Genomic DNA, 27,004 nt, shown 5'->3' with positions numbered 1-27,004 from the left:
CCCTAAACTGACCTTTTTTGGAGGCATATTTGTTACAGCCATTGTGTTGCATCTCATTAATCTGTACAGGTGTACCTAATATTTTGGTCTGTTTGCGCAAGGCGTTGTGTCCCAAATGAAAGCGTGACAAATGACTTCACACGGGCCACCTTACTGCACCCCATGGATATCCCTGTGCTCTCATTGGCTGCGCGCAGTCAGGTGTGTCCCTCGGCGGCGTATAACGCTGGAGCCACTGAGCAACAGCCCCAGTCTGCCGCAGGTGTCTGCCACTGCGGCGTGATTCTGAAGACGTGATGGCACACCATAACGGATCCTCAGATGGCACTTCGCGTGTCTTCAGAGGCATGTTTATTCATGCAACCCAGAAAGAAGCCGTGCAGGTCTTGCAAGATGCGCTGCTTGGAGTTAATGCCGAGGGAAAGGTTTGACTTTGAAAACATTTATTGCGTGGTATTTAATTCAACCGCAGCGATGCACTTTGCGCACTTTTTTTTGCAAGCCTGCTTTAATCATTGACTGTTTATTGATTCCCATTCTGTTATCAGATTGCCTTCATTGGAGAAGGCAAAGAGCTGGATAAACTATCTGAAACTTTTGGATTCAGCCCCTCAGCAGTAATCCAACTAGAACAACAGTAAGTATTTGATAATTCCTTTTAATGGGAGGTTGACTTCCCAAACCAACTTTACCATAGGAAATAATGTAAAGTCAGTTTGTTTCAGGCTCCTACTTTGTAAGTAAGCCTTTATTATCTGTATAGAGGTTTAAGGCTGGTGAGGCACTAACTCCTTTGGGGTTTATTTTAATGTTAATACAGGTTGTTCTTTTCAAATACTTCTTAATCCTTTACATTTTATTTTTGTAAAACAGAAAACCATTTGCGGTCTTACCTACAGTGTGGATGTTTTTGACCTTGGCAATATAATCCTCCAGTCAAATTCATAGAGCAGAGCATAGAACGATCTTTCATGTATTTGACTTGTTGCCGAGTGCTGACCCTTACTTGACACATTCATGCCGGGCTGCTGTTTGTATATTGCATTCAAGTAAAAAAAAAACCAACAACAAAAGAAGGAGCGTAGCAACAAGCACCATCTAGCTCACGCATGACCCCGCCCCTTCACGCTGAGGTGGAGTACTGCAGCGCCTCAGCGTATGCCATTTTTTATATTTTATATGTGCCACCCGACTCAATGTGCCACCCGACTCAATGCACTCAGATGTTCTATGCCTATAGAGACAAGGCTGTATTTGAGCAGGAAATGGGCAAATTCAACAATTTGTGGTTCAGAAATGTTTTTAACCGCTTCGAATGATACAGAAAACACATTCATAACACAGTTCAATGGACAAATATTTTTTTTTGTTATTTGTCTTTTTTCTCATGATGGTCGAGCCTTGCCTGACTGCTGACGACTGACGTCACTGCTGTAGAGGCAATATTTGTAGGAATATTTTAACATTTGTTATTGTCATAATAAATCTTAAGTAAAGTAAAATTGCTCACTCTTTGAAGATGTCTCACCAACACATCATGGAGAGCAATATTGTCACTCAGTGACTTATTTTTATAGATATTGCTTGAATCAATGAGGTGTTTTATAAGCAGGCAATAAGCAGGCAGATGCTTTCTTATGTTGCGGTAAGCTCCATTTTTAGTTCTATGGTTACCATTACACTTCTCCTTATAGCCACCACTGGTACACTTTCTGTGTTGGCATCATGTGTTCTAGAATCTAGATGCTCACTAAGATGAAGTCACACAAGATTTTGCTAACCCCCAAGTTTTGTGTCATTTTTTTTTCTTGAACTCCAAAGTACCCTCCACCCCACAATCATGATGAAAGTAAAATGACATAACATACAGTTTGGCGCTGTGACACAATGGCTGTCTGCATTGCAGTGAATTCTTCATGCCAGGGATGGTGGACACACACATCCACGCATCACAGTACAGCTATGCTGGCACGGCCCTGGACATGCCCCTGTTGGACTGGCTCAACAAGTACACCTTTCCAGTGGAGTTAAGATTTAAAGATTTGACTTTTGCACAGAGTGTCTACACTCAAGTAGTGGTAAGTGTGTGTCTGCGCTATATGCATGTTAGTCCACAAGCTGTTTAGTCAGATACCCTGTTGTTAAGCAACCTGTAGTCTGAGAAGTGTGTTAACTATTGCTTGGCTGAATCATGGATGGAAAATAGGAGAAGAATGTTCAAAGGCTGTCTTTATCCTGCAACTTGATCCATGTCATTTGCAGAGAAGAACTCTGAGAAATGGAACTACTACTGCGTGTTACTTTGCGACCATACATACTGACTCCTCTCTCCTACTGGGCCACATTGCAAGTAAGAACTCCTTCACTCGCACGTAATACTTTGTATTAGCAATAAGGTGAATCATTAAAAAAAAACAAGCCTCTAGAATCATTTATAACAAAGGGGTCAGAGTCTAATTGAACTCTCATATGTTTTGTGTTGTATGACGCCAGACAGCTGCTGATCGTCTTGTTTCTCAACTTTATAACAAACACGTCTTTACACCTTGTCCTTTTCATGCATTGCGCACCTGCATATGTAATTGCACTCAATAAATTGTTCATCTGATCATTGGGCCCATATTCAAGGTTAGGGATGGGTACTGAGGGCCGCACGGTGGTCTAGTGGTTAGCATGTTGGCCAACACAGTAACAGTCAGGAGATTGGGAAGACCTGGGTTTGAATCTCCATTGGGCATTTCTGTGTGGAGTTTGCATGTTTTCCCCGTGTGCGTGTGTGGATTTTGTCCGGGTACTCCGGTTTCCTCCCACATTCCAAAAACATGCATGTTAGGTTAATTGGTGACTCTAAATTGTCCATAGGTATGAATGTGAGTGTGAATGATTGTTTGTCTATATGTGCCCTGTGATTGGCTGGCAACCAGTCCAGGGCGTACCCCGCCTCTCACCCAAAATCAGCTGGGATAGGCTCCAGCACACCTGTGACCCTAGTGGATACAAAATGGATGGATGGATGGATGGGTACTGAAACTTGGTACCGTAAACGGTAGTAACCACACCAAAAAACTAAATACATACTGGTGCCTCATTTCAGCGCTGAATTAATACTTACTATTAAATTATTTCTTACTATTAATTTAGTGGCACTCAGGCAAAAATGTTGTGACGGTGTTAACCTTGATGTTAGTTTTTCACCTGCACAGACGATGGTGAGCATCTAGCGAAAATGCTCATGCGGAAACGCTCAAAAGTTTGGTTGTACTTCACTTCTAAAGATGCAGGCTCAGCCACCTGCAACAAGTGCTTGAAGGTGACATTGTGCAAGGAATGTCTTGTAAATAGATCCATTTTGTAGGATTGATTAGCAAACGTCGTTGTAACAGTAGTCTAACATCGCCAGAATTGTGTGTCAATTATCAAATTCTGCTTGAATTGTGGGGAATGTGTGCACTTAAATGGACTGTATGCAGCGGCCTAACATCTGAACATACTGCAAGTACTATATCCCTCCCTCTTCTTGCTTTGAGTACGCCGACGTAACACACACGCAACTAGTTTATGTTTGTTGTTAGCTAATGATAGCGATTTGGGAGAGTTTAGCTACTCATGTTATGTATCATTGAATGCATAGCTGTATCGTAACCACACAATGACTCCAAATTGTCAGTGGCCTCTCTGAGACTGACATGTACGTGTAGTGTATATGAGACAGCAGTGCGTGACAGCCGTGAACGGCAGTTGTTTTTATTTGTGCTGATCTAAAATTTACGAGACCTTTTATGCATTTTAATTCTTAATTGTGAAAAATATAGCCTTTTTTTTGTACAATCTGTTCTTTTAAATCACAATTGACAACATGCTAGCCAGTGGTGGTGTTCTTATATTTCTTGGTTTCAAAACAATGTAATTTAGAGTGAGGTGCACACATTCCTGTAAAGTACTTGTAATTTTTTATTTTGCACTTTCTCTGTTTTATGTATTGCTTCCGGTTTTGCTGTGGTAATTATGAAAATCTTATTTCATATCGGACAATTATTACTTATAGTTATAATTTTATTTATATTAGTGAAGTACTTAAATTGCTATTTTGTTCAACTTGCATGTCACAAACCTCTGTTAAAAAAACATTTTTTTGAACAAAATGTGTATGTTATCCTTTTTTTTAAGTACCTCACTGCTTCGGGCACTGTGTCAAAAGTACCAATTTGGCACCGGTATTGGCTAATATGTAAACAATACCCAACCCTACTCAACGTTAATGAATCCTCATCTTTGTCCCACCTGGACTGACTGCCATAAAATGTGGATTATCTTCGAAGCCTTAAAGGATTGATGATTGATGGCTTTTTAAAGTTTACTCACGTGAGCACTCATATTACAACAACACAACCAGAATTACATACACTTAACCCCAAAATTATTCTTTAAAGTGGTGGTTTTTATATTGTCAATGGGTATATTTTAATATTATTAATGCATTGCATTTATATTGAGGATAAGCAGTATAGAAAATGGATGGATGGATGTATTTATATCGAATTTTATATCAGAAAAACAGATGTCAAAGTGTTTCATAGTAAAAACAATATAAATGCATGCAAATATAAAAGTGCAGGTATATGCTAGTGTATGTCTTTGAGAATGAAAAGTATTTTAAGAAAGAGTCTGTGGTGCTCTCAGATGGTGCCTTGAAGGGCTCCCATTGTGCACAGTTTAGCCTGAAGAGGATTAGTAAGTATCTTTGGAGTGGAGGTTTCTTGTGTGTGTGTTTTAAGTTTGGTGAAGTTCTTGGAGATAATGTGGTGGGTTGCCATGCATAAGCACTGGTATGTGAGGGGGCAAAGTTTGTATTCAATCCTCACACTTACTGTTGGGATTCTGGATGTATTGAAGCTTCTGAAGGCTTCAGCCAGAAATCCCAACAATGATTACAAGCGTTACAGTAGTCCGGCCTGGTGGATACAAAGCTGTGGGCCAGCTTCTCAGCATCAAGCAGGGAGATGGTAGAGTTTTTTTTAAAGGTGCTATCTCTCCTTGGCTCCAAATTACACTTTTTTTGCCTACAAAACTAGTAGAAAACCACCACCAGCTACCAACGCTGAAATAAATGTTGAAGAAAATAAATGATGGACAGATACTTTATTAACTGGAAATGACACAAGTAAGTGGCATATTAAAAACATAATACATGTTGGAATTCATGTTTCCCCTCAATGAACCGCAGCTCCCGAGTAGCACTCGTGCAACCCCAAACCAAGATGCTACTACCACCATGTTTGGCTGCAGGCAATTATCTTGGTACTCATTTGTGTTTCCAGCTGTGCTGAGTTTTGAGCCACTTTGGTTGGATAGTAAATCTATACTGCTAGCCTCTACACCAGGGGTCAACAACGTTTTTTCTTGCGAGAGCTACTTTTAGAAAATGAAAATGGCCACAAGCTACTAATTTTTGTAGAAATGACTTTCATACCTTATTTCAACCCAAACAAATCAAATATGCTTGTTTTACCAAAACATTCACAAAATGCTGGTATCCACAACTCCCAAACTCACAACTTCAGAATACATTTCTTTCTAGTGTTGTCACGTTATTAACTGAAAACCTGAATGAAAAGCAGACCTGCGGGCGCCTCATGTGGTCGTGGGGGGCTACCTGGTGCATGTGGGCACTGTGTTGGTGACCCCTGCTCTACACTGACTCCGCTAAGGCATATCCGAGTTTCGTTCCTATAGCATTGTTCCTTGAGAAGATATACTATAATAAAATGGTTGCTGAGATGTGAGGGATCTTACCTTCTTACTTTTTTGAGATACTGTATCTCTAACACAACTTTTAACAGTCTTGTATGAGGTCCAGTCAATATATAAACTCCTGATCAAAATTTTAAGACCTGTTGATTTTACATTTTGTTCTGTTGGATATGAAGGAGGTTCTAAGTAGAGCTTCTACGTGGGGAGCGAGACAAAAAAAGTTCACTAAACAATTTATTGTGAACCAACAACCATTAAACTGAAATAGGCTGTTCATCAGATGATCAAAAGTTTTAGACCATAGCTAAAAAAACAACAACAAAAAAAACCTAAAACCCATCTAAAATAGATATCAAATTTAAAAAAAAGGACTCACTAATGAGTCGCTGCGCTATTCTTTTTAACCACCAAATATTGCTTTGGGCATGCTAGATGCCAGTGTTTCCAGAAGGCTAGGTGACTCTTCCCCTGATGGGGCGTAGTATGAGTGACAGCAGTGTCAACATAGATATCTGCAGGGCCTGTCATTATGTGATGGGCAGCTGACACGAGAGCAAAGAACATTGTTGAAAGCATAAGAGGCTAAAAATGTAAAACATTGTGATTCCTCGAAGTTCAGTGGCGCAGTTCCAAACCCAGTTTTAGCCTCTCCAACCCAACCTTTGTCAAAGCTAAACAGACTGCATGGAAGACAAAACATGATGCAATGATCTGAGATTGTTGTGTTCATGTTTTCTTGTAGATGACTTAGGGCAGCGAGCCTTAGTGGGTAAAGTATGTATGGACCAGAACAATTTGGTGAACTATTACAAAGAGACCCTTGAAGAGTCCCTTGCGGAAACACGCCGGTGGGTGTAAACCATTTCATTTTACAAACCAATGTGTTTTAATGTCTGTGGAATTACAGATTTGGTAAAGATAAACATTTTCTTTTCCTCTTCAAGGTTCATTTCACAGCTCTTGGCCAAAAAGGTAAGCTTGTGCAAGGAGAATTCCCCGTGATATATAATGCAAATTTAGTGTTGCATCCACATAGTAGCGACACTATTATTACACTTGTCTACAAAGCAGTCTGCTCATTGGTGTATTTTGACTGAAGCATTTTACAAGAACTTTTTTAATCTATGCAAAATTGCATAATATGTCTCAGAACATGATCCCTTTCAGAGCTCAAACCATCATCATTTTCAACCAATCTCCTTTGTGTCTCCTTCTGGTCTGTTAGTATGCTCTCGTCAAGCCAGTGGTGACTCCTCGCTTTGTCCCAACGTGCTCGGAAGCCTTGATGGGTCAACTGGGACAGCTTGCTAAGAATAACAACCTGCATATCCAGGTAACCGCACCATGGTAACCAAATCAGGCGCTGTCCACAGGGTGAGGTTGCCAGAGAGATTGATTTCGTGTTAAACCTTTTGGGAATACTACTGAAAGTTTTAATACATTGAATTTGCTGAAGTTCCGCGCAAAAATGTCCGGGTTTTCAAATGATAATTTGAGTTAATTCTATTATATTGTAATACACCAGTCTGTCCTGTTTTTTATTTCCAGAGTCATATTAGTGAAAATGTTGAGGAGGTGAAAATAGTGAAGGAGTTATTCCCTGATCATGACTCCTATACACATGTCTACCACCAACACAACCTGCTTACCAACAAGGTGAGGTCAAATCATTACATGGGTGAAGAAATCTGATGGTTCATGATGGTGTTGCTTACAGACGGTGATGGCACATGGTTGCTATCTCAGTGATGAAGAGTTGGCTTTGTTCAGGGAGACAGGAGCCTCTTTGTCACACTGTCCCAACTCCAACATCTCGTAAGTCAACTAGTTTGCTTGGTTTAAAAGTGTTTAAGACAACAGTCGATGAATTAGACTTTGTTGTATCTATTTCTTATACTCACTTTCTGATCGATGATGATTTGTCTACCCAGGTTGTGCAGTGGGATGCTCGATGTACGTAAGGTCCTGAAGCACAAAGTAAAGCTGGGCCTGGGAACAGGTGGGAATAGACTTACAAGACCTCCTTTGAACTCACTGAAAAGACTGTTTTGCAGTGCAAATGGAAGGAAACACAATTATGTATGGTAGTGGAAGATTCATTATTAATTATTCTTCCTGTCACCATACATCCTGAGCATATTTGGTAAATAAATTATAGCAAATAACTTAACATTTTTAGACCAAGTAAGTGAAATTGGATAATTTCCCGCAGCACACCTAGTGATCTCTCACGGCACGCCAGTGGCAGGTGGTACATTTGGTACGTAGGAATGGACCAGACAGATTTTTTCTTGGCAGACAGTCTGAGGGCTATTATTGTTGAAAAAATAATGTTAATAATAATTAGGGCTGTCAATTGATTAAAATATGTAATTGATTAAAATATGTAAAAATATTAATCGCACATAGTTAACTCATACTTAATCGCAATAATTAAACAAAGAAATACGTTTTTATCTATAATAAGTGTGCTTTTGAAAGATCATTTTAAAAACGGATTGCAATAAATGACTTTCTGCAAAGTGGGATTCCTATTTATAAATCGAATATTTTCATAGTTACAACATAGAATACCTGTTCACAACCTTTTCCATACGGTTTTTAATATTCTTAGAGCTCTCGAGACATACAATAACACCCCTACAGTCACCTTTACTCTCATATTACCCAATATAGTAGATATAATCAGAGAAAATAAGCCATATAAGACATACAGTAAATAAGACTCGCGCTTGTGTGTTTAATTAATTTAAAAGTTGTACATTTTTTACATTTTATTTAGTAAAAATCTAGGAATTTTCGCATTTCCTGATACAGTGCAGAAACCAAAGGTTTGTGAGGCAATCCCTCAGAAACTGGGTTGGGTAGCAGGTGCACGTGCCCCCATGTCGCCAATATAATGTTTTTAGAAAGATTTGTCACAGCCAGTCCATTCATGTAAATATGACCTGAAACGAGTCAGTACCTACCAGCCATGGACCTCAGCGCACGTCACAAGCTTTACACTGACTCCTCTAATGATGCACTCTTGATCCTTATGATGCATCCTGTGATAGACGTGGCAGGTGGCTACTCTGCCTGCATGCTGGATGCTGTGAGGAGAGCCATGGACACATCCAAAATCTTGACCATCCAGGACACAGAACATGAGACCCTCACCTTTGAGGAGGCATTCCGACTGGCTACACTGGGAGGCAGCCAAGGTAGGTCAAACCCTACTGATGCTGCTGAGTAGCTTTGATTAATTGAGCAAATATACCTGAATTAGTGCACTTTAAGATCTGCATATACAGGATGGAGAGGTGGAGTAGCCTTTTTTATTTTTTTTTACATGTATTTTGTTTCCAGCGTTGTCACTGGATGACCAAATTGGAAATTTTGAGGTGGGCAAAGACTTTGATGCACTGAGGGTGAATGTAGCGGTTCCTGGTGGGCCCATTGACATGATCCAGCTTGAGAAACCAAAGGTATGTTTGAAAGTGCAAGTATTAACCCTTTAACGCAAATCTAAACCTAACTGATTTGTCTTGACTTTATTTTCAGATTATTCTGGAAAAGTTCTTGAATTTGGGTAAGTGAGCAGTTTGGATTATTACTGACTGTTCTTTATTGTGCCACACATCATCACCTTTACGGTTTGGTTCCGGTCATGCAGGTGACGACCGCAACATAGTAGAAGTTTATGTGGCTGGAAGGAAGGTGGTACCATTGCCTGACTAGATCCTATGCCCAAAGTATCCATTGCATTGCTGGAAATGTTGCGTTTGTTCTCTAATGAGTGATACTGTAACACGAATGAGTCACAATGAAGCTACATGTCAACTTTTGTCATAAGAAACCATGCAAATGCAGTCTCTTCACTTTTAAATATATGGGATGAGATTATGTACAGTAGCATGTATTTTTCATACAGTAGGTTCTGTTTTAAATAACACTTTGGGGTGGTTATCCAAGGTAACTATAGAGACAGACTCATTTATAATGGCTTAATGATCAAGTGTGTGCAGCTTGAGAACATTTTATGACATGAATGCTTTTATTATAACATATCCTACTGTTCTTTTACTGAGTGCACTTTAAATGCCATGGATTGCAGAGGCACATGATTTTTTAAATCTCCCCACAGCTGTTTTTTTGATACATTGTGCAACTGTTGTATTGTGTAATAAAGTCAACATCAAAATCCAAATACTTGATGATGGGGAAGTACTAGAAGTTCACATATTTTGGGAATTTTATTGAACGGATTGTAAATTGAGCCTATAAAAGAAAACAGAAAAATCGTCACTTTGTAGACATTTTACACAGCACATTTAAATTGTGTTTTTGCATTGTACTTCCACGTGGGTCGCTCCATGGGAAACTGAAATAAAGAATACTGTGAATTCAAGTCTTTTCTTGTTTGTGATACGACCACGTAAAAGCGATGGAAGAGAACTCTACTGTATGCATGTGACGGTTGGCAACAATAACTACACTCATTTTATCCGAGAGGAGACTGAGAGCAGCAAGAAAACAAACCGCTGCAGCAAAGTGGAGACACTGCAGCAGTGTAACCTTTTAGGGTACGCTTGTGTTATACTGTATATTTGTCATCATCCTCATATGTTGTCATATGTATCAGAATGGCAGTCTTCAAGAAGACAGCTGAGCTTCCCATTAACATAATGTTCTTATGTCCAAAACCTAATTGAGACTGAATTGAGGATGTAGTCACGTATTACACTCTATTGTGCCTCAATTGCTTCAAAATACAATAAACTCTAAACAATCGACTGAATTCTTAACCACGACCGGGAATAAAAACCCAACCATCTGTGATTAAAAGCAGAAGTGAGTACAATTAGACAACCATGGATAATCGACAGAACTCTAAATGATCAATCATGCCTATATCTCTAATATGCACTATGCATTTTCTGAATGTATTGGTTATGCTATATTGTACACATCTGTGTTTGCACCTTTTTTTAAAAAAATAATTAATTAATTTGTATATGACTAGCTTTTTGTTTGCTGTTGGGACTTACTTTCTGTCCATATGTACTGTATCTGTAACAATCTCTGAAATCATTGGGATGTGTGTGAGAGACCTTAAGCAGTGGTCAGCAATAAAGAAGCATCTGGGCCAGACAGCAGGAAGGAATAACCACAAAAAAAAGACATGAAGACAACCATGTGCTCGTGACAATCTCAGTGCCACTGCAAATACTGCAGGATTATAGCAACAGTCACACCGGAGGAGGACAGTCCACACAGTACCAGATTTCTCATTCTTAAGTAGCCCTGATGAAATTAATCTCTGTAACTGACAATTACACTGCCGTTGACGCAGCTTGGGAGCGAGCTGCTTCACAACCACGTGGATGACGCTGGAAAATTTGCTCCATGGCTTTGTCAGACGAGGAATATGTAGAACAAGTGGCTGACTGGCAGTTTCATTCGGCTGTGCAACCACCACTGCTTGCTACTTTGCCACCATACACACCGACTCCTCTCTTTTGATGGGCCACATTGCAAGTAAGAACTCCTTCACGTGAATAATCCACACATTTTCTATGTTGCTTGTACTCATTTGGGTCACGGGTAAGATAGAACCTATGGCAGCTGACTTCGGGCAAGAGGCGGGGTACGCCGTGGACTGGTCGCTAGTCAATCACAGGACTGTTAAAGACAACCATTCACACTGACATTCACATGCCTTTATGGGCCTTGCTTTGCTCACTGGGGGACGCGAATGCTGAATTGCAAATACATGGAGAGCAACACAACTGAACACAAAATGCAATTTTTAAATTAAACTTTTTAGTATTAAGGGAGGCAAAAAATCCAAACCTACATGGCCCTGTGTGAAAAAGTGACCCTTAAACCTAATACCTGGTTGGGCCACCCTTAGCAGCAACAACTGCAATCAAGCGTTTGTGATAACTTGCAATGAGTCTCTTACAGTGCTGTGGAGGAATTTTGGCCCACTCATCTTTGCAGAATTGTTGTAATTCAGCCACATTGGAGGGTTTTCCAGCATGAAGCGGCTTTTTAAGGTCATGCCACAGCATCTAAATAGAATTCAGGTCAGGACTTTAACAAGGCCACTCCAAAGTCTTCATTTTGTTTTCCTTCAGCCATTCAAAGGTGGACTTGCTGGTGTGTTTTGGATCATTGCCCAGCTGCAGAACACAAGTTTGTTTCAGCTTGAGGTCACGAACAGATGGCTGGACATTCTAGTTCAGGATTTTTTGGTAGACAGCATATTGATGGTTCCATTTATCACAGCAAGTCTTCCAGGTCCTGAAGCAGCAAAACAGCCCCAGACCATCACACTACCACCACCATATTTTCCTGTTGGTATGATGCTCCTTTTTTGAAATGTGGCATTACTTTTATGCCAGATGTAATGGGACACACACCTTCCAAAAAGTTCAACATTTGTCTCGTCAGACCACCCCAAGACCATTTTCCCAAAGGTCTTGGGGATCATCAAGATGTTTTCCGTCAAAATTGAGACAAGCCTTAATGTTGTTTTTGTTCAGCAGTGATTTTCGTCTTGGAACTCTGCCATGCAGGCCGTTTTTGCCAAGTGTCTTTTTTATGTTGGAGTCCAGAACACTGACCTTGAATGAAGCAAGTGAGGACTGCAGTTTTTTATGATGTTGTTGTGGGGTCTTTTGTGACCTCTTAGATGAGTCGTCATTGTGCTCTTGGGGTCATTTTGGTTAGCCCGCCACTCCCGGAAAGTTCACCACTGTTTCATGTTTCCGCCATTTGTGAATAATGGCTCTCACTGTGGTTCGCTGGAGACCCAAAGCTTTAGAAATAGTTTTATAACCTTTTCGAGACTGATAGATCCCAATGTCAGTTATGTTTTAACAGGGAGACAATCACACATGCAGAGCCATGTAGGTTTGGATTTTTTTTTTTCTCCCTTAGTAATAAAAAGTATGATTTAAAAACTGGCTGATTTCTAGAGGGGCTGCCTCTGATGTGCACTGCCATCTTGGAAAATGTATTATCCCAGCTGACTTTGGATGAGAGACAGGGTCCACTCTGGAAACATTTGTCTGGTGAAACAATGACCGATCATAAACGGAGCACTGTGTAAATTGTGAATAGTCTTCATTCTTAAATGTCTTGTATTATTTATGCTATGATTTGAAATATACTACTTTTTAAAATTTACCAGATACTTCAGTTGAATTTGCACAAAAGTATCTCTATCGGATCGGTATCGCTGATACCAGCCTGAATTTTAGTCCGTTTTGGATAGGAAACGAAATCAGTGGCATCGCACACCACGAGTACTTTACCTTCCGTGAGCTGTATATTTAATATTTGTAAGTGTAATTTCAGATTATTTGTTTTCGTGTATTTTATTACTTTTCAGAATTCTGGACTGCTGTAGCTGTTTAAAGTGACACGTGATTGGATTGGATAAAAAGGCTAAAAATAACAAGTGCGCTTGACTTTGGCTTGAACTAAATGAGCAGTTGCTGCACTTATAGCATCGTGCCAGCAGATGCCGCACTTTTGCAGTGTCGCTGAGAGGCCATCGTTTGAAAGTATCGCGATTTTTGCTCTATTTTTGTTCATGTGGAGTTAATTGTGAAAAATCTAAACACAAAGTGTATCATATGAGTAAAAGGGCAATACGGTTTGGTTAACATATTAATTTGACATTATACTCTGCAAGAATAGTTCTTCAATAATAGCCCACAATGAAAGACGACGGCAAGAAAATGTACCTGACAGACAAGGCTCAGGACTTCAATATTACATCACCAGGAAGTGGTTTGGACGAAGTTTGTTGAACACTTTTAGAAGCTCTTACCTTTAAATCAGTGACAAGCTCGGCAGCTAAACGTTGGTTGCGATCCGCCATAAACAAAAAGAAGAAGAAGCTCGACAGATAAACGGTCAGTGAACTTCTTCAAGTTGAATCACTTTGTTAGCAGCAATTGAATTAAGCTGCAGAACAGACTGTACCAACGCCATTAAAAAGTAGTAAAGTATCAGAATTTATATAGGCTTATATAGGCTTATAGAGGCTTAATTTCAACACATTATTTTCCCTTATATGCAAATGTGATTTTCAGTCGATATTTGTGCGTGTTTGTGATCCTGTGTACATGCACTAAAAACACTAACACTAAATGTGTCCTGATGTGAAATAAAATACAGCGTCATCATTTGGTGTTGCTGGGACTGCTGTGACCTGAGAGACCTCTAAAATGCCCCTGTTTCGAGGGGACCATGCGGTGAAGCCCCAACCCGAGTGGAGGAAAATGGGTCTCAGAAGGATTACAGATGAAGGTGACCCTGTGCCGTCACTGACCCAACTTTGTCTTCTGAGCCTGGCTGATAACATGAAGGAGGTGTGGGTGAAAGATTACGCCGACAACTATTTGGACCACTATTCTTTCAGATACATCATGGGACCTTTCAATGTGCTGTGTGAGTTTTTATGAGTCTCACTGAGAAAGCCTTCAACATGTAATACAATCCAAGTAATATCCTCTCTTATAGCAGGTAATCTAGTTGAGGAGCTGACGCAGCTACTGTGCACAAGAAAGCAACTTTCCCGTGCTGCTCTCCATCTTTTGTTGGTGCCCCAGCTGAGAGGCCTATCCCTGGAGAGATGTCCTGGTCTGGTCACCTCCTCCCTGTGTGCCCACATCTCCGCACGCTGCCAGGTTAGTCACAAACTATTCCATTAGTTCAAACATGCTTAGAGTATCTCACATAAGTAAGTACACACTTAAATTTTTTCAACAGTATATCTTCACAAGTGACAATAATATAGAAATAATACTTGGATATACTTTATAGTAGGCATTGTACAGCTAGTACAGCAGTATAGATTTACTAGCCACTGAATATTACTCAACACACAGCCATTATTGTCTGAGTAGCTGGCAACACAAGTGTGTAGCAAGATAATTTTGTCTTGCCTTCAGTCACACATGGTGGTAGCAGCTTGGTCTTAGGCTGCATGAGTGCTACCCGCACTGGGGAGCTGCTGTTCATTGAGGGAATTGTGAATCCCAACATGTACTGTGGCATTTTGAAGCAGAGCATGTCCGTTGGGAAACTGGGAGTTTTCCAACATGATAACCCCAATTGCGGGACTTTATATATTGGAAGAAACACAACCATATTTATGGTATTTATGACAATATTGATATAAGAGAAGAAAGGATAAAACTGTTTAAACATATTAAGCATCAAAATGTCAAAGAACTGATTTTTAATTTTTTTTACTATATATATATATATATATACATACACTGCTCAAAAAAATTAAAGGAACACTTCAAAAACACATCAGATCTAAACTGGGGGAAAAATGATCTTGAATATCTTTCCTGATAATAAGTAGGTGATGTATTAGTAACAAAATGATGCCACATAATTTGATAGTAATTAAAATGATCACCCTATAGAGGGGGGAAATCAAAGACACCCCAAAAATGAAAGTGAAAAAATGATGCAGCACACTGGTCCATTTAGCTAAAATGTCATTGTAGCAACTCAAAATGTTTCTCAGTAGTTTGTGTGGCCCCCACGTGCTTGTACTCCTAATGAGACTACGGATGGTGTCCTGGGGGATCTCCTCCCAGATCTGGACCAGGGCATCACTGCGGTACCTGGACGCATGGAGGAGATTCCAGGAGACAGGTAGTTACTCCAGGAGAGCTGGACAGGGCCGTGGAAGGTCCTTCAACCCTCAGCAGGATCGGTATCTGCTCCTTTGTGCAAGGAGGAACAGGACGAGCACTGCCAGAGCCCTACAAAATGACCTCCAGCAGGCCACTGGTGTGAATGTTTCTGACCAAACAATCAGAAACAGGCTCCATGAGGGTGGCCTGAGGGCCCGACGTCCTGTAGTGGGCCCTGTGCTCACTGCCCAGCACCGTAGAGCTCGATTGGCATTTGCCATAGACCACCAGAATTGGCAACTACACCACTACACCATCATTTTTTCACTTTCATTTTTGGGGTGTCTTTGATTTCCCCCCTCTATAGGGTGATCATTTTCATTTCTATCAAATTATGTGGCATCATTTTGTTACTAATACATCACCTACTTATTATCAGGAAAGATATTCAAGATCATTTTTCTCCCAGTTTAGATCTGATGTGTTTTCCAAGTGTTCCTTTAATTTTTTTGAGCAGTATATATATATATATATATATATATATATACTGTATATTACAGGCCAAAAGTTTGGACACACCTTCTCATTCAATGTATTTTCTATATTTTCATGACTACAAGTATTTACATTGTAGATTCTCAAAACTATGAATGAACACATGTGGAATTATGTACTTAACAAACAAGTGTAAAATACCTTTATATTTTAGACATATATTTTATGTCTTGTATATGTGTGTATATATATATATATATATATATATTTTTTTTTTTGATAGCGCTGCAAACCCTTGGTGCTCCCTCAATGACCTGAAATGATTTTCACTTCAGAGGTGTGCCTTGCGGCTGCACGGTGGTCTAGTGGTTAGCATGTTGGCCAACACAGTCACAGTCTGGAGATCGGGAAGACCTGGGTTCGATTCTCCCTTGGACATTTCTGTGTGGAGTTTGCATGTTCTCGCCGTGTGTGCGTGGGTTTTCTCCGGGTACTGCGGTTTCCTCCCACATTCCAAAAACATGCATGTTAGGTTAATTGGTGACTCTAAATTGTCCATAGGTATGAATGTGAGTGTGAATGGTTGTTTGTCTATACGTGCCCTGCCATCGGCTGGCGACCAGTCCAGGGTGTACCCCGCCTGCCGCCCGAAGTCAGCTGGGATAGGCTCCTGCATGCCCCCGCGACCCTAAAGAGGAGAAGCGGTATAGAAAATGGATGGATGGAGGTGTGCCTTGTTGTAGGGCCTTAGTGGAATTTCTTGTCTTATTAATGGGGTTGGGACCATGGGGTTGTATTGTGTGTGTCCAGACTTTTGGCCTGTTTGGTATATATAATTATTTTATTTAAAATTTTACAATATATTTAAAATTATGTTATAATATCAACATAATTTAGTAATCTGATTAAATACCAAACATTATTAGGCAGATTTAACAGTGGAAATGGAAATCTATCAATCCTCCATCATCTCTGCATGTTGTATTTGTAGTTAATGTCTAAGCATACTTCAAATTGTGTATATAACAATATATGTAATATATAAAATAATAAATAAAAAAAGCAAAATGTTAGCAAAGTTTGTGGTGTTTTGAAAGCTTTGTCTTTATAAAGTATTGTACACTGAAATCAGCAGAATTCATAGTTTAGTACGGTAGTAATTCACAGCTCAAAGTTAAACGTAGGATGCATGGTAATATTCATATTTTGCTCCACCCCTACACACTATATTGTACCGTGCATCTCAGTGACTGTCTGTGTTCCTCAGTAGGTGCTGCTGTTTTGGTTGGCAACAGAGCTCAGCAGTTAACTCTTCAACTGTGGCCTTGTGGTTAGCATGTTGGCCACACACTCAGGAGATCTGAGTTTGAAACTACAGTACCTATGTTGGACATCTCTGTGTGCAGTTTGCATTTTCTCCCTGTGTGTGGGTTTTCTCAGGGTACTCCGGTTTTCTCCCACATTCCAAAAACAGGCATGTTACGTGAATTGGCGACTCTTATTTGTCCATAGGTATGAATGTGAGTGTGAATAGTTGTTTGTCTATATGTGCCCTGCGACCAGTCCAGGGCCTCGAGTGACCCTAGTAAGGACAAGCGATCATTCATAATAAAGATTATAGTTACCACCTGCATTTTTTTCTTGAGTGGGAGAAGGGAGGTGCTAAATGAGAAGACTGCCTTTCTTTTTTTTCGAAAATAAAAGTATTATGATTTAATTTACACGTTCCAACCCAAAATGATATCTTGCTCAGTGAATTTTATGGAGAGATGTTGCTTTAACTGGCAGAGAAACAAAAAAAAGAACCTTTATACATGGAACAAGTGTTTGGCCTGCAATAAAAGTTCACCATCAATTACTGTGTGGTGCTATTGTGGGCTGATATCAGAAGTATCTAACCCTGATTTTCCCACATAGGCCCTGCACAGTCTCAGCCTATCTGGAGCTCAGCAGCTGCCGTCAAAGGCGCTCTCTGACACCCTATACTGTCTACCTGCGCTGCGTTCACTTTCCCTGGCTGGTACACCATGTGACAGCGCTGCCATCAGGACCATCACCCTCTGTTGCCGTTTGCTGCGCCATTTGGATGTATCTCGATGTCATTTTCTTCCCCCGTCGGCTCTACTTTTGCTTGGAGGTTTCTGTCCTTCATCAAACTGTGTGTCTTCCAGCACATCTGTGTCTCCCCTACCTCTCTGTAGTTTGTTTGCTTTTGATATTGGATTTGGAGACTCTGCGACAGTGGCTGCCTACCTCCTCCTCTCTTTGCCCCACCTGGAGAGAGTGGCCATGGAGGGCCTCTCACAGGCTTGCTTGCTGATCCAGAACAGATATTTTGCACTGGCGGATGAACTCTCCACTCGAGAAGGACTACCCAGGTTGGAGGAGGTGTGGAGGAAGAGGAGGAGCATGCAGGGGAGCCATGCTTGGAGTAAGAGGAGCGGGGAAACTGAAGAAGAAGACACTCACACACTATTGGATAGTGATGATGGTGAGAGTGAGGATGAAGCAGCCACTTGCTCTTATAGTCTTGCAAATGATGAACACCTAACCCTGCGCTTAAGAGATGTTAAAGCCATAACATGTGATTCTCTGGTTAGTTTGGGCTGTTTATGCCCAAACATCAGTTCCCTATCTGTGATCACGGAGGAGGAAAATGGAGGAAAACTCCAAGCATCTGTCTTAGCCACAGGCCTGCAGCCATGGTCAGGTCAGCTGTGGAGCCTGTCAGTACAACACCAAGGCCCTCTGCAGGATCTCCTTCCTGCCTTACAAGTGGCAGGATCCTTCCTGATGTCTCTCACCTTGGAAGGCGTGAGAACAAATCCTCGCTCTCCTCTACTGGAGATCATCCGCACCTGTGCCAGACTTAAAGAATTAGTCATCAGTGCAGAGCCTCCCACCGCACTGGCGAATGAAGTGGAAGATTTAGTAGAGCAGGATGAGCGTGATCTTCCAAGTCTGCCTAGCCTTTACTCTCTGGCACTAAAGTAAGACCACAAATAATATGGACTGTATCTCACAAAAGTGTGTACACTTTATATTAGCAAGGGACAATACTATAGAAATGAAACGTGTACTGTATATACTTTAGAGTAGTCAGTGTACAGCTTGTACAGCAGTGTAGATTTACTACAAAAATGAAATGAAAATGAAAATGACAACACACAAACAACCATTATTGTCTAAATAGCTAGCAACACAAGTGAGTACAAAGTGTGACCTAAGTGTCAATATTTAGCGTGAGCACCATTGATATCTAGCACTGGCTCAATCCTCTTGGGCATGGAATTTACCAGCATTGCACAAGTTGTTATGGAGTCCTCGTCCACTCCTCCTCGACAATTTTCACATTTGGAACTGGTGGAGCAAGTGGATGTTAATCATCTTCTGCTCCTCCGCCTTCCTTCCACTTGAGAATGCCCACAGGTTCCCAATTGAGTTCAGACTGAAGACCAAGTTGGTCACTTCATTACCTTCACCTTCAGCTTCCTCAGCACGACACTTGTCATTTTGGAGGTGTGTTTCTGCTCGTGAGCATGTTGGGAAACAGTGGCCCAGTTTCCAAATGGACGGAATCATGCTCTGCTTTATACAATACATGTTGGAGTTCATGTTTCTCCTCAATAAATGGCAGCTCTCCAGTGCCGGTAGCACTCATACAGCCCTCGACCATTAAGCTACCAGCAGCATGCATGACTGTCGGCGAGACAAAATGATCTTGGTTGTCACTTGTGATGCCAGCTACAGTATATAGATAATAATGGATGTTTGTTGAGTCATTTTCAATGGATAGTAAATGTATACGGCTATACAAGCTTTACACGGACTACTATAACATATGTATCAAGTTGCATTTCTATAGTATATGCCTTGAAAATATACTGCTCAAAAAAATTAAAGGAACACTTCGAAAACACATCAGATCTAAACTGGGGGAAAAATGATCTTGAATATCTTTCCTGATAATAAGTAGGTGATGTATTAGTAACAAAATGATGCCACATAATTTGATAGAAATGAAAATGATCACCCTATAGAGGGCGGAAATCAAAGACACCCCAAAAATGAAAGTGAAAAAATGATGCAGCACACTGGTCCATTTAGCTAAAATGTCATTGTAGCAACTCAAAATGATTCTCAGTAGTTTGTGTGGCCCCCACGTGCTTGTACACATGCCTGACAACGTCGGGGCATTCTCCTAATGAGACTACGGATGGTGTCCTGGGGGATCTCCTCCCAGATCTGGACCAAGGCATCAATGAGCTCCTGGACGAGCTGAGGAGCAACCTGTAGGCGCCGGATGGACCTAAACATAATGTCCCAGAGGTGTTCTATTGGGTTTAGGTCAGGTGAACGTGGGGTCCAGTCAATGGTATCAATTCCTTCATCCTCCAGGAACTACCTGCATACACTAGCCACATGAGGTCGGGCATTGTCGTGGACCAGGAGGAAACCAGGTCCCACTGCACCAGCGTAGGTTCTGACAATGGGTCCAGGGATTTCATCCAGATACCTAATAGCAGTCAGGGTGCCATTATCTAACCTGTAGAGGTCTGTGCGTCCTTACAGGGATATGCCTCCCCAGACCATCACTGACCCACCACCAAACCGGTCATGCTGAATGATGTTGCAGGCAGCATAACGTTCTCCACGGCATCTCCAGACCCTTTCACGTCTGTCGCATGTGCTCAGGTTGAACTTGCTCTCATCAGTGAAGAGCACAGGGCACCAGTGGTGTAGTTGCCAATTCTGGTGGTCTATGGCAAATGCCAATCGAGCTCTACGGTGCTGGGCAGTGAGCACAGGGCCCACTACTGGACATCGGGCCCTCAGGCCACCCTCATGGAGCCTGTTTCTGATTGTTTGGTCAGAAACATTCACACCAGTGGCCTGCTGGAGGTCATTTTGTAGGGCTCTGGCAGTGCTCGTCCTGTTCCTCCTTGCACAAAGGAGCAGATACCGATCCTGCTGAGGGTTGAAGGACCTTCCACGGCCCTGTCCAGCTCTCCTGGAGTAACTACCTGTCTCCTGGAATCTCCTCCATGCATCCAGGTACCGCAGTGATGCCCTGGTCCAGATCTGGGAGGAGATCCCCCAGGACACCATCCGTAGTCTCATGAGGAGCATGCCCCGACGTTGTCAGGCATGCGTACAAGCACGTGGGGGCCACACAAACTACTGAGAATCATTTTGAGTTGCTACAATGACATTTTAGCCAAATGGACCAGTGTGCTGCATAATTTTTTCACTTTCATTTTTGGGGTGTCTTTGATTTCCCCCCTCTATAGGGTGATCATTTTCATTTCTATCAAATTATGTGGCATCATTTTCTTACTAATACATCACCCACTTATTATCAGGAAAGATATTCAAGATCATTTTTCCCCCAGTTTAGATCTGATGTGTTTTCGAAGTGTTCCTTTAATTTTTTTGAGCAGTGTATATATCATAATAACGCTTGTTGAAATGTGAGGGGTGTCTGCACTTGAGTGAAATAATGTATTTGACTACTGTCATGTTATTTTTCCCCTCTACAGTTTCTCATATGAGCATAACCAAACGAGGCCTATCATCTCCTGGATGTCCTTGATGATGGTGATCAGGTGTCTCCTGACTGGTTCCCCTTTACTTGAGAAACTCTCCTTGGTCTCTTTGCCCTGCCCCCTGAACGGCATTCTTCAACGTGTCCTGGATTTTGACGACTTTTCAGCTTCTGCTAACTGTGCTCTCAAACCACTCGGAAGGGTACAAAGACTTAACCTGCAAAGAACAAATGTGAAGATGATGACGGTGAAAAATATTATGCAGCGGAGCAAGAGGCTGAAGTATGTAGATGTGAGTCACTGCTGGCAAATCAGTCAGCAAGAGTGGTCATACTATAAGAAGTCAAGTACAGTTCAAGTCGTCTGGGTGTAGTGAAGAGACATTCAGTTATCCATCGGTCCATCTTCATGGGTGAGCTGGAGCCTGGTGAGAGGTGGGGTCGCCAGCCAATCACAGGACACATATAGACAAACAGCCATTCACACTCAGATTCACACCTACTGTATAGACAATTTAGAGTCTCCAGTTAACCTAACATGCATGTACAGTATACTCCTCATACGTGCCAAGAGAGACACATCTCCAGACTGTGAGGTGCATGTTCTAACCACAAAGCCACCGTCTTACAAAAAAATTGTAATTGCAATGCAGTTTGAATATTTCATCTGCAAAGCACTAAATTGTTTAAAATCATTGTGAGGTCACAATATCCTTAACTCATTCAATTTCAGCCATTTTTCAACCCCTTCAGTACCGGCCATTTCAAGATTATTATTTTTTTTTACTGATTTTTCAGGGCATACAGGGTTTTTATACATCAAAATAACTATTTACAAATATACCATTATTAATATACTATTGGAACTAATCTGTCAATACGTCTCTGGGAGCGAGCGTTCGGGTTTAAAAAACGTATAAATACGTCTTAGGAATTGAAAAAAATGGTACGAGGAAACTACATTTACAATTAATTATGCCGTGAGTGAACGTGATCCCACTTTGAGGGTGGTGGACACATTTCGTATCTAATCCAACTTTTTCTCTTACCATATTTACATTTTCATTCTGATGTAGTTTTGATTGTGCATTAAAGCTTGATTAAAAAGACAAGCTTCAAATATATAAGTCAATATTTGTTATTGTACAGTGTACACTATTAATATACTATAAAACTGTATTAATTAATGTGAACGTATATGCTGTACATTCGTCTCTTATTTTCTGTTTGTATTCAAATACATTTCTTTACATGCCGGCAGATGGGCGGTGTCGTTATTCGCGGAACTGCACCGCACGTTGGGCGAGTGGGTGTGCCTAAAGTCCGGGCAACTTGGAATAAAAATCAAACAGCCAAGATAACACGTCATTCACAAGGGACTTCTTGCAATTCGAGTTATGTCATAAAGATGGCAGTTGTACGAGAAAAGGAATAACCTTTAAGTTTTTATCCGTAAGTAATTCATTAATATGATGTCAGGTATATGTTGCTGTACCTTGTTGACGCAGAAGAGTGGCAAAATGTCTCAAATGTGTTCTTAAGATGTTGTCCATGGCAAACATGCTAACGCTAGCAAACAGTCTATTTTTAACCTCGTTTATATTCTATGTGTAAACAACAGTTACTATACCCTACAATAGATAACCCATATTTGCCGATTTAATGGGTTGGCATAAGAAAAACGGAATGGAGCAGTCCAAAAGCTCAACCTTCGTCTCACTAACTGATTGTGTTAAAGTCATGAGACCAAGAAACTGAAGACAATTTGCATCATGGGCAGGTATGTCGTGTTCATGTAAAATGTCCCCATGTGTTTATCATCAAACATATGCTAACCTCAGGTTTGTCGACCATCTATTTGTTGACAGGATCAGCTTTTCCTGCCTTTTCCCAGCGTCCTGGCATTTCAGTCTGTCGTCCCAAATGCTTCCTCGGCTCTTGCTACCTTCAGTCAGGCAGCTGCTTTTTGTAGGGCTGCTCCTCTTCCTTTTGGTAGCACTTTACCTGTTTGTTGTCACTGGAAAGTTGCCTGCCAGCTGGATCACAAAGGAAAACCACTTTCACAGGTTAACTAACCATTTTAAGGGATTATGTCCTAATTGCCACATGTGATATTATATCTAGTGCTGTCGAGATTAAAAAATGAGAGATTGATTAATTATGAAATGTAATTAATAATTGAATTCTAAAATCTTACCTGAAATTGCTGAGAAAGGCCCTCACCCTAGGTATTTTCATTTAAATTAATTTCGTTGTTGGAAGATGAAATTAGATTAAATGCATTGTATGTGCCTACACTTGAGGCCTTGCCTAACCATTTTCTTCTTTTTTCAGGCACCTGGCTCGGGTAACTGATGTGGATGCAACAGACGCAAGCAATCCCAACCTAAACTATGGGTTGGTCGTGGATTGTGGCAGCAGCGGCTCCCGGGTGTATGTGTACTGCTGGCCAAGACACAACGGCAATCCCCATGAACTGCTGGACATTCGGCAAATGAGAGATCAAAATCGGAAGTCTCTGGTCATGAAGATCAAGCCAGGTAAGAGAACCATGCAATGAATAACAGTAATGGTTACTACTAGGGGTGTCTGAGATCATTTGATTAGTCGAATATTTGATATATAATATTATATATTCATATTTGATAATAATATATATAATATTTGAGGAGTCTGATTTGACTATCAATCTCAACGTTGAATCATTTAAAAATGTTGTGATCAAGATTGTACCATTCTGACTACATTGGGGGTGACCACAGCTGCTCCTTAGAATACATTTTTACAAAGAATGTCTTTGTTTTTGTAATAAATAGCCCATTTTGATACAGAAATATCTCAGTTTGTGTTAAAGAACTGAAAATGTCGTGTGTTCAACAGAAGTTCTATACTTACCACGCATTAATAAAATCATTCGTTTCTGTGGCACAATCCAAAGGAGCTGAGGCGAGAGCTAGTTTTTTAACATTGACAGACTCATTGGCACATAATAGCTACTAAAAAAATCATACAAAGTGTGGAAGTATTTTTGAAAAGGTTTTTGTCGAAGTAACTAGTAACTACGATTGATGAACAAGATCAAATCTTTGGCAGTTGGCCTGACTTGCAAGTTAGAAATGAGCCTTGTGTTGTGTGGTAGCTAATAAATTCCTTAATGTTTATTGGCTCAGATGTCGCTTGTCTTTTTGCTTTTAGGAATTTCTGAATTGGCTAAAACACCAGAGAAAGCCAGTGACTACATATATCCTCTGTTGAGCTTTGCAGCTGAACATGTTCCCAAAGACAAACACATAGAAACCCCCCTCTATATTCTATGCACAGCTGGAATGAGAATTCTGCCTGACAGGTACTGTTTAATGTCATGAGCGTCTTATGTGTAGCTACACATTACTTTCTCTTGTTCAACTTGTTGTATAACAAGTTCAAGTCAGCCACACAGTACTTCCTCCTGCACAACTTGTTGTATTGCATGTTCAAGTTCAAGTCAAGGAAATAATGGTGGTTATATATATATTTTTTGTTTTGTATCAGTCAGCAGGAGGCTATTTTGGAAGACCTTCGAACAGACATCCCGGTCCACTTCAACTTCCTGTTCTCAGATTCCCATGTGGAAGTGATTTCTGGAAAACAGGAGGGTAAATAGTGACCTATACTTTCCATTAATCCAGTTTCTTTACTTACTGCTTGTCTCACAGGGAGACTATTGGAGCTTGTGATTCTGTAAATTAAAAATAGTCAAACAATTTATAAAATACAGTTAAAACTTGGTTAGCATCACAAATTTGTTTCAGAAGGTCCAACTCTAACCCAAACGGATGCCAACCAAATTGTTTTACCGTTAAAAATAATGTAAATCCAATGAATTCGTTCCAGAAAGCCAAACATGTTAACACAAAAGGTGCTTTTATATTTTTAGAATTATATTTTGACATACAGAAAACAATTTGGAATGCATACAAATGATGAATGAAAGGGATAAATGAGCATTGAAGGTCATCTTTACCTGCATTTAAGACGTGATTCTTGTCGTGACTGTTCCCAAAGACACAATGTAACAGTGAGATCAACCACCACCATTTTCCTATTTTTTCAGGAGTTATTTTTTACTTCAGCTGTTGTTTCTCACTATACTTCTCAATAACCCAAAATTAATAAAATTAAAGGAGCGAAAAACTGTTAAAATTTGAAAGCTGCTGGTCTACCTAGTTATTGTGCAACTTTGCATCTGTTCATTTAGTAACTTTCCAGGACATTTTTCAATTGTTTTAGGTGTTTATGCATGGATTGGCATAAACTTTGTCCTTGGAAGGTTTACCCATGCACACAATGGTAAGTACACCATTTGTTTCAATTCTGTTTTGTTTGTGTTACATTCGGTAACTCACATTCCGTACATACATGTGGATATTTAGTAAAACAGTAATGTGCCTTCCTCTTTACTTGTGTCCCTTCAAGATGGGGAAGCTGTCATAGAGGTCAATGTCCCAGGCAATGATCAACAGGAGGCACTGGTGAGAAAAAGGACTGCTGGTGTTTTGGACATGGGCGGAGCTTCCACACAGATTGCATTTGAAGTGCCCAAAACCGTGAGCTTTACCTCTCCACAGCAGGTTATTATCCACAACCAAATTCTCGTTCTGTGTGCTGTCTTTGGTTTTGTCACTCATCCCTCTCCCGTGTGTGTTCCCTGATGAAAACCCCTTGGAGACGATTTGCTCTCCCTTCAGCACTTATTGTAAGCCTCCTGCATGATTCCATTGCAGGAGTTTATATTGAGAATGGTACTTAACTCAAGCCCCAAGTAAAGAGTGCTGTAATACTGACTATGTAGTTTAATGAATTAATATCTGCTATTTATCTTTTATTGTTATGGTTATGCTGTGACTATTGTGAATCTAATGTCTGTAATGGCCATTCTTATAATTGCAAATACACTCACACTGGACACTGTATTAGATATATCTGCATATCTAATAAAATACAATACAAGAGCTGTATAAAAATATCTGCTTATAATAATAATGATGATGATGATCCCTTTTGAGGAAATTGTAAACATTTTTTTGTGGTTGCAGCGGTATACCACACTTAATTCACCAATGTCCATAATACGTAGAAACAACACTCAGTAGGATGAAGTGCAGTTGTACACCTAATGGTAAATTAATACCTTTTATGACAGCGACACGAGCTCGTGTCTGAATCTCATTACATTGTGTAGATGTACCTAGGTCTAATTGCATGTCAGGATGTGCTATCCCCCATTGTCTTACGCGTTATGAAATGTGAAACCAGTCAGTTATGTAATTTAATAGGGTTTGTGTCCCATAGGAGGAAATTGCCAAAAACCTACTAGCAGAGTTTAATTTGGGGTGCGATGCTCATCGTACTGACCATGTGTACCGTGTGTATGTGTCTACCTTCCTGGGTTTTGGAGGAAACACTGCACATCAAAGATACGAGGAGAGCCTCATCAGAAGCACTGCCACTCGAAATAAGTGAGCGCCACTACCAGTGCCGATCAAGCAGTTTGACTTGGTTGTCCATTCATGGCTGTTTC

The 27,004-nt window shown here is 40.6% G+C and overlaps 2 protein-coding genes across 7 annotated transcripts in view; both read left to right on the top strand.

The window, feature by feature from the left end:
- The first annotated feature begins 239 nt into the window (after nucleotides 1-239).
- Nucleotides 240-10,149, top strand: gda (guanine deaminase). Its single transcript, XM_054772876.1, has 14 exons — nucleotides 240-425; nucleotides 549-637; nucleotides 1,907-2,078; nucleotides 2,263-2,350; nucleotides 6,494-6,599; nucleotides 6,696-6,723; nucleotides 6,977-7,084; nucleotides 7,300-7,407; nucleotides 7,469-7,566; nucleotides 7,683-7,750; nucleotides 8,808-8,954; nucleotides 9,100-9,218; nucleotides 9,295-9,322; nucleotides 9,407-10,149. The coding sequence occupies exons 1-14, from the start codon at nucleotides 297-299 to the stop codon at nucleotides 9,469-9,471; spliced, it is 1,353 nt and encodes a 450-aa protein (XP_054628851.1). The 5' UTR covers nucleotides 240-296; the 3' UTR covers nucleotides 9,472-10,149.
- Nucleotides 10,150-13,470: 3,321 nt separating this feature from the next.
- entpd4 (ectonucleoside triphosphate diphosphohydrolase 4) overlaps nucleotides 13,471-27,004 on the top strand; it is an 18,465-nt gene continuing 4,931 nt past the window's right edge. For 2 of the 6 annotated variants that reach the window (XM_054772872.1, XM_054772873.1), the window contains exons 1-9: nucleotides 21,824-22,896; nucleotides 23,085-23,224; nucleotides 23,313-23,510; nucleotides 23,779-23,984; nucleotides 24,640-24,790; nucleotides 24,976-25,079; nucleotides 25,714-25,773; nucleotides 25,900-26,054; nucleotides 26,776-26,942. In XM_054772872.1, coding sequence (XP_054628847.1) covers nucleotides 23,217-23,224; nucleotides 23,313-23,510; nucleotides 23,779-23,984; nucleotides 24,640-24,790; nucleotides 24,976-25,079; nucleotides 25,714-25,773; nucleotides 25,900-26,054; nucleotides 26,776-26,942 — 1,049 coding nt within the window. In that variant the 5' untranslated portion in view covers nucleotides 21,824-22,896; nucleotides 23,085-23,216. Of the gene's footprint in view, nucleotides 13,662-13,926; nucleotides 14,200-14,271; nucleotides 14,439-17,816; nucleotides 18,890-21,439; nucleotides 22,897-23,084; nucleotides 23,226-23,312; nucleotides 23,511-23,778; nucleotides 23,985-24,639; nucleotides 24,791-24,975; nucleotides 25,080-25,713; nucleotides 25,774-25,899; nucleotides 26,055-26,775; nucleotides 26,943-27,004 lie in introns of those variants that run through there. The other 4 variants (XM_054772875.1, XR_008569987.1, XR_008569986.1 and 1 more) reach the window with 4 other exon arrangements.

Source organism: Dunckerocampus dactyliophorus, chromosome 4 (assembly GCF_027744805.1).
Source record: "Dunckerocampus dactyliophorus isolate RoL2022-P2 chromosome 4, RoL_Ddac_1.1, whole genome shotgun sequence".
Classification (NCBI taxonomy): domain Eukaryota; kingdom Metazoa; phylum Chordata; class Actinopteri; order Syngnathiformes; family Syngnathidae; genus Dunckerocampus; species Dunckerocampus dactyliophorus.
Note: the sequence above shows the minus strand (reverse complement) of the source record. Positions and strands in the feature narration are given on the sequence as shown.

Coding starts and splice junctions, on each gene's coding strand:
- gda (XM_054772876.1), top strand. CDS start 297: ATGGCACACCATAACGGATCCTCAGATGGCACTTCGCGTGTCTTCAGA. Junction 6,724..6,976: donor CACAGCTCTTGGCCAAAAAG/GTAAGCTTGTGC, acceptor CTGGTCTGTTAG/TATGCTCTCGTCAAGCCAGT. Junction 7,408..7,468: donor ACAACCTGCTTACCAACAAG/GTGAGGTCAAAT, acceptor TGTTGCTTACAG/ACGGTGATGGCACATGGTTG.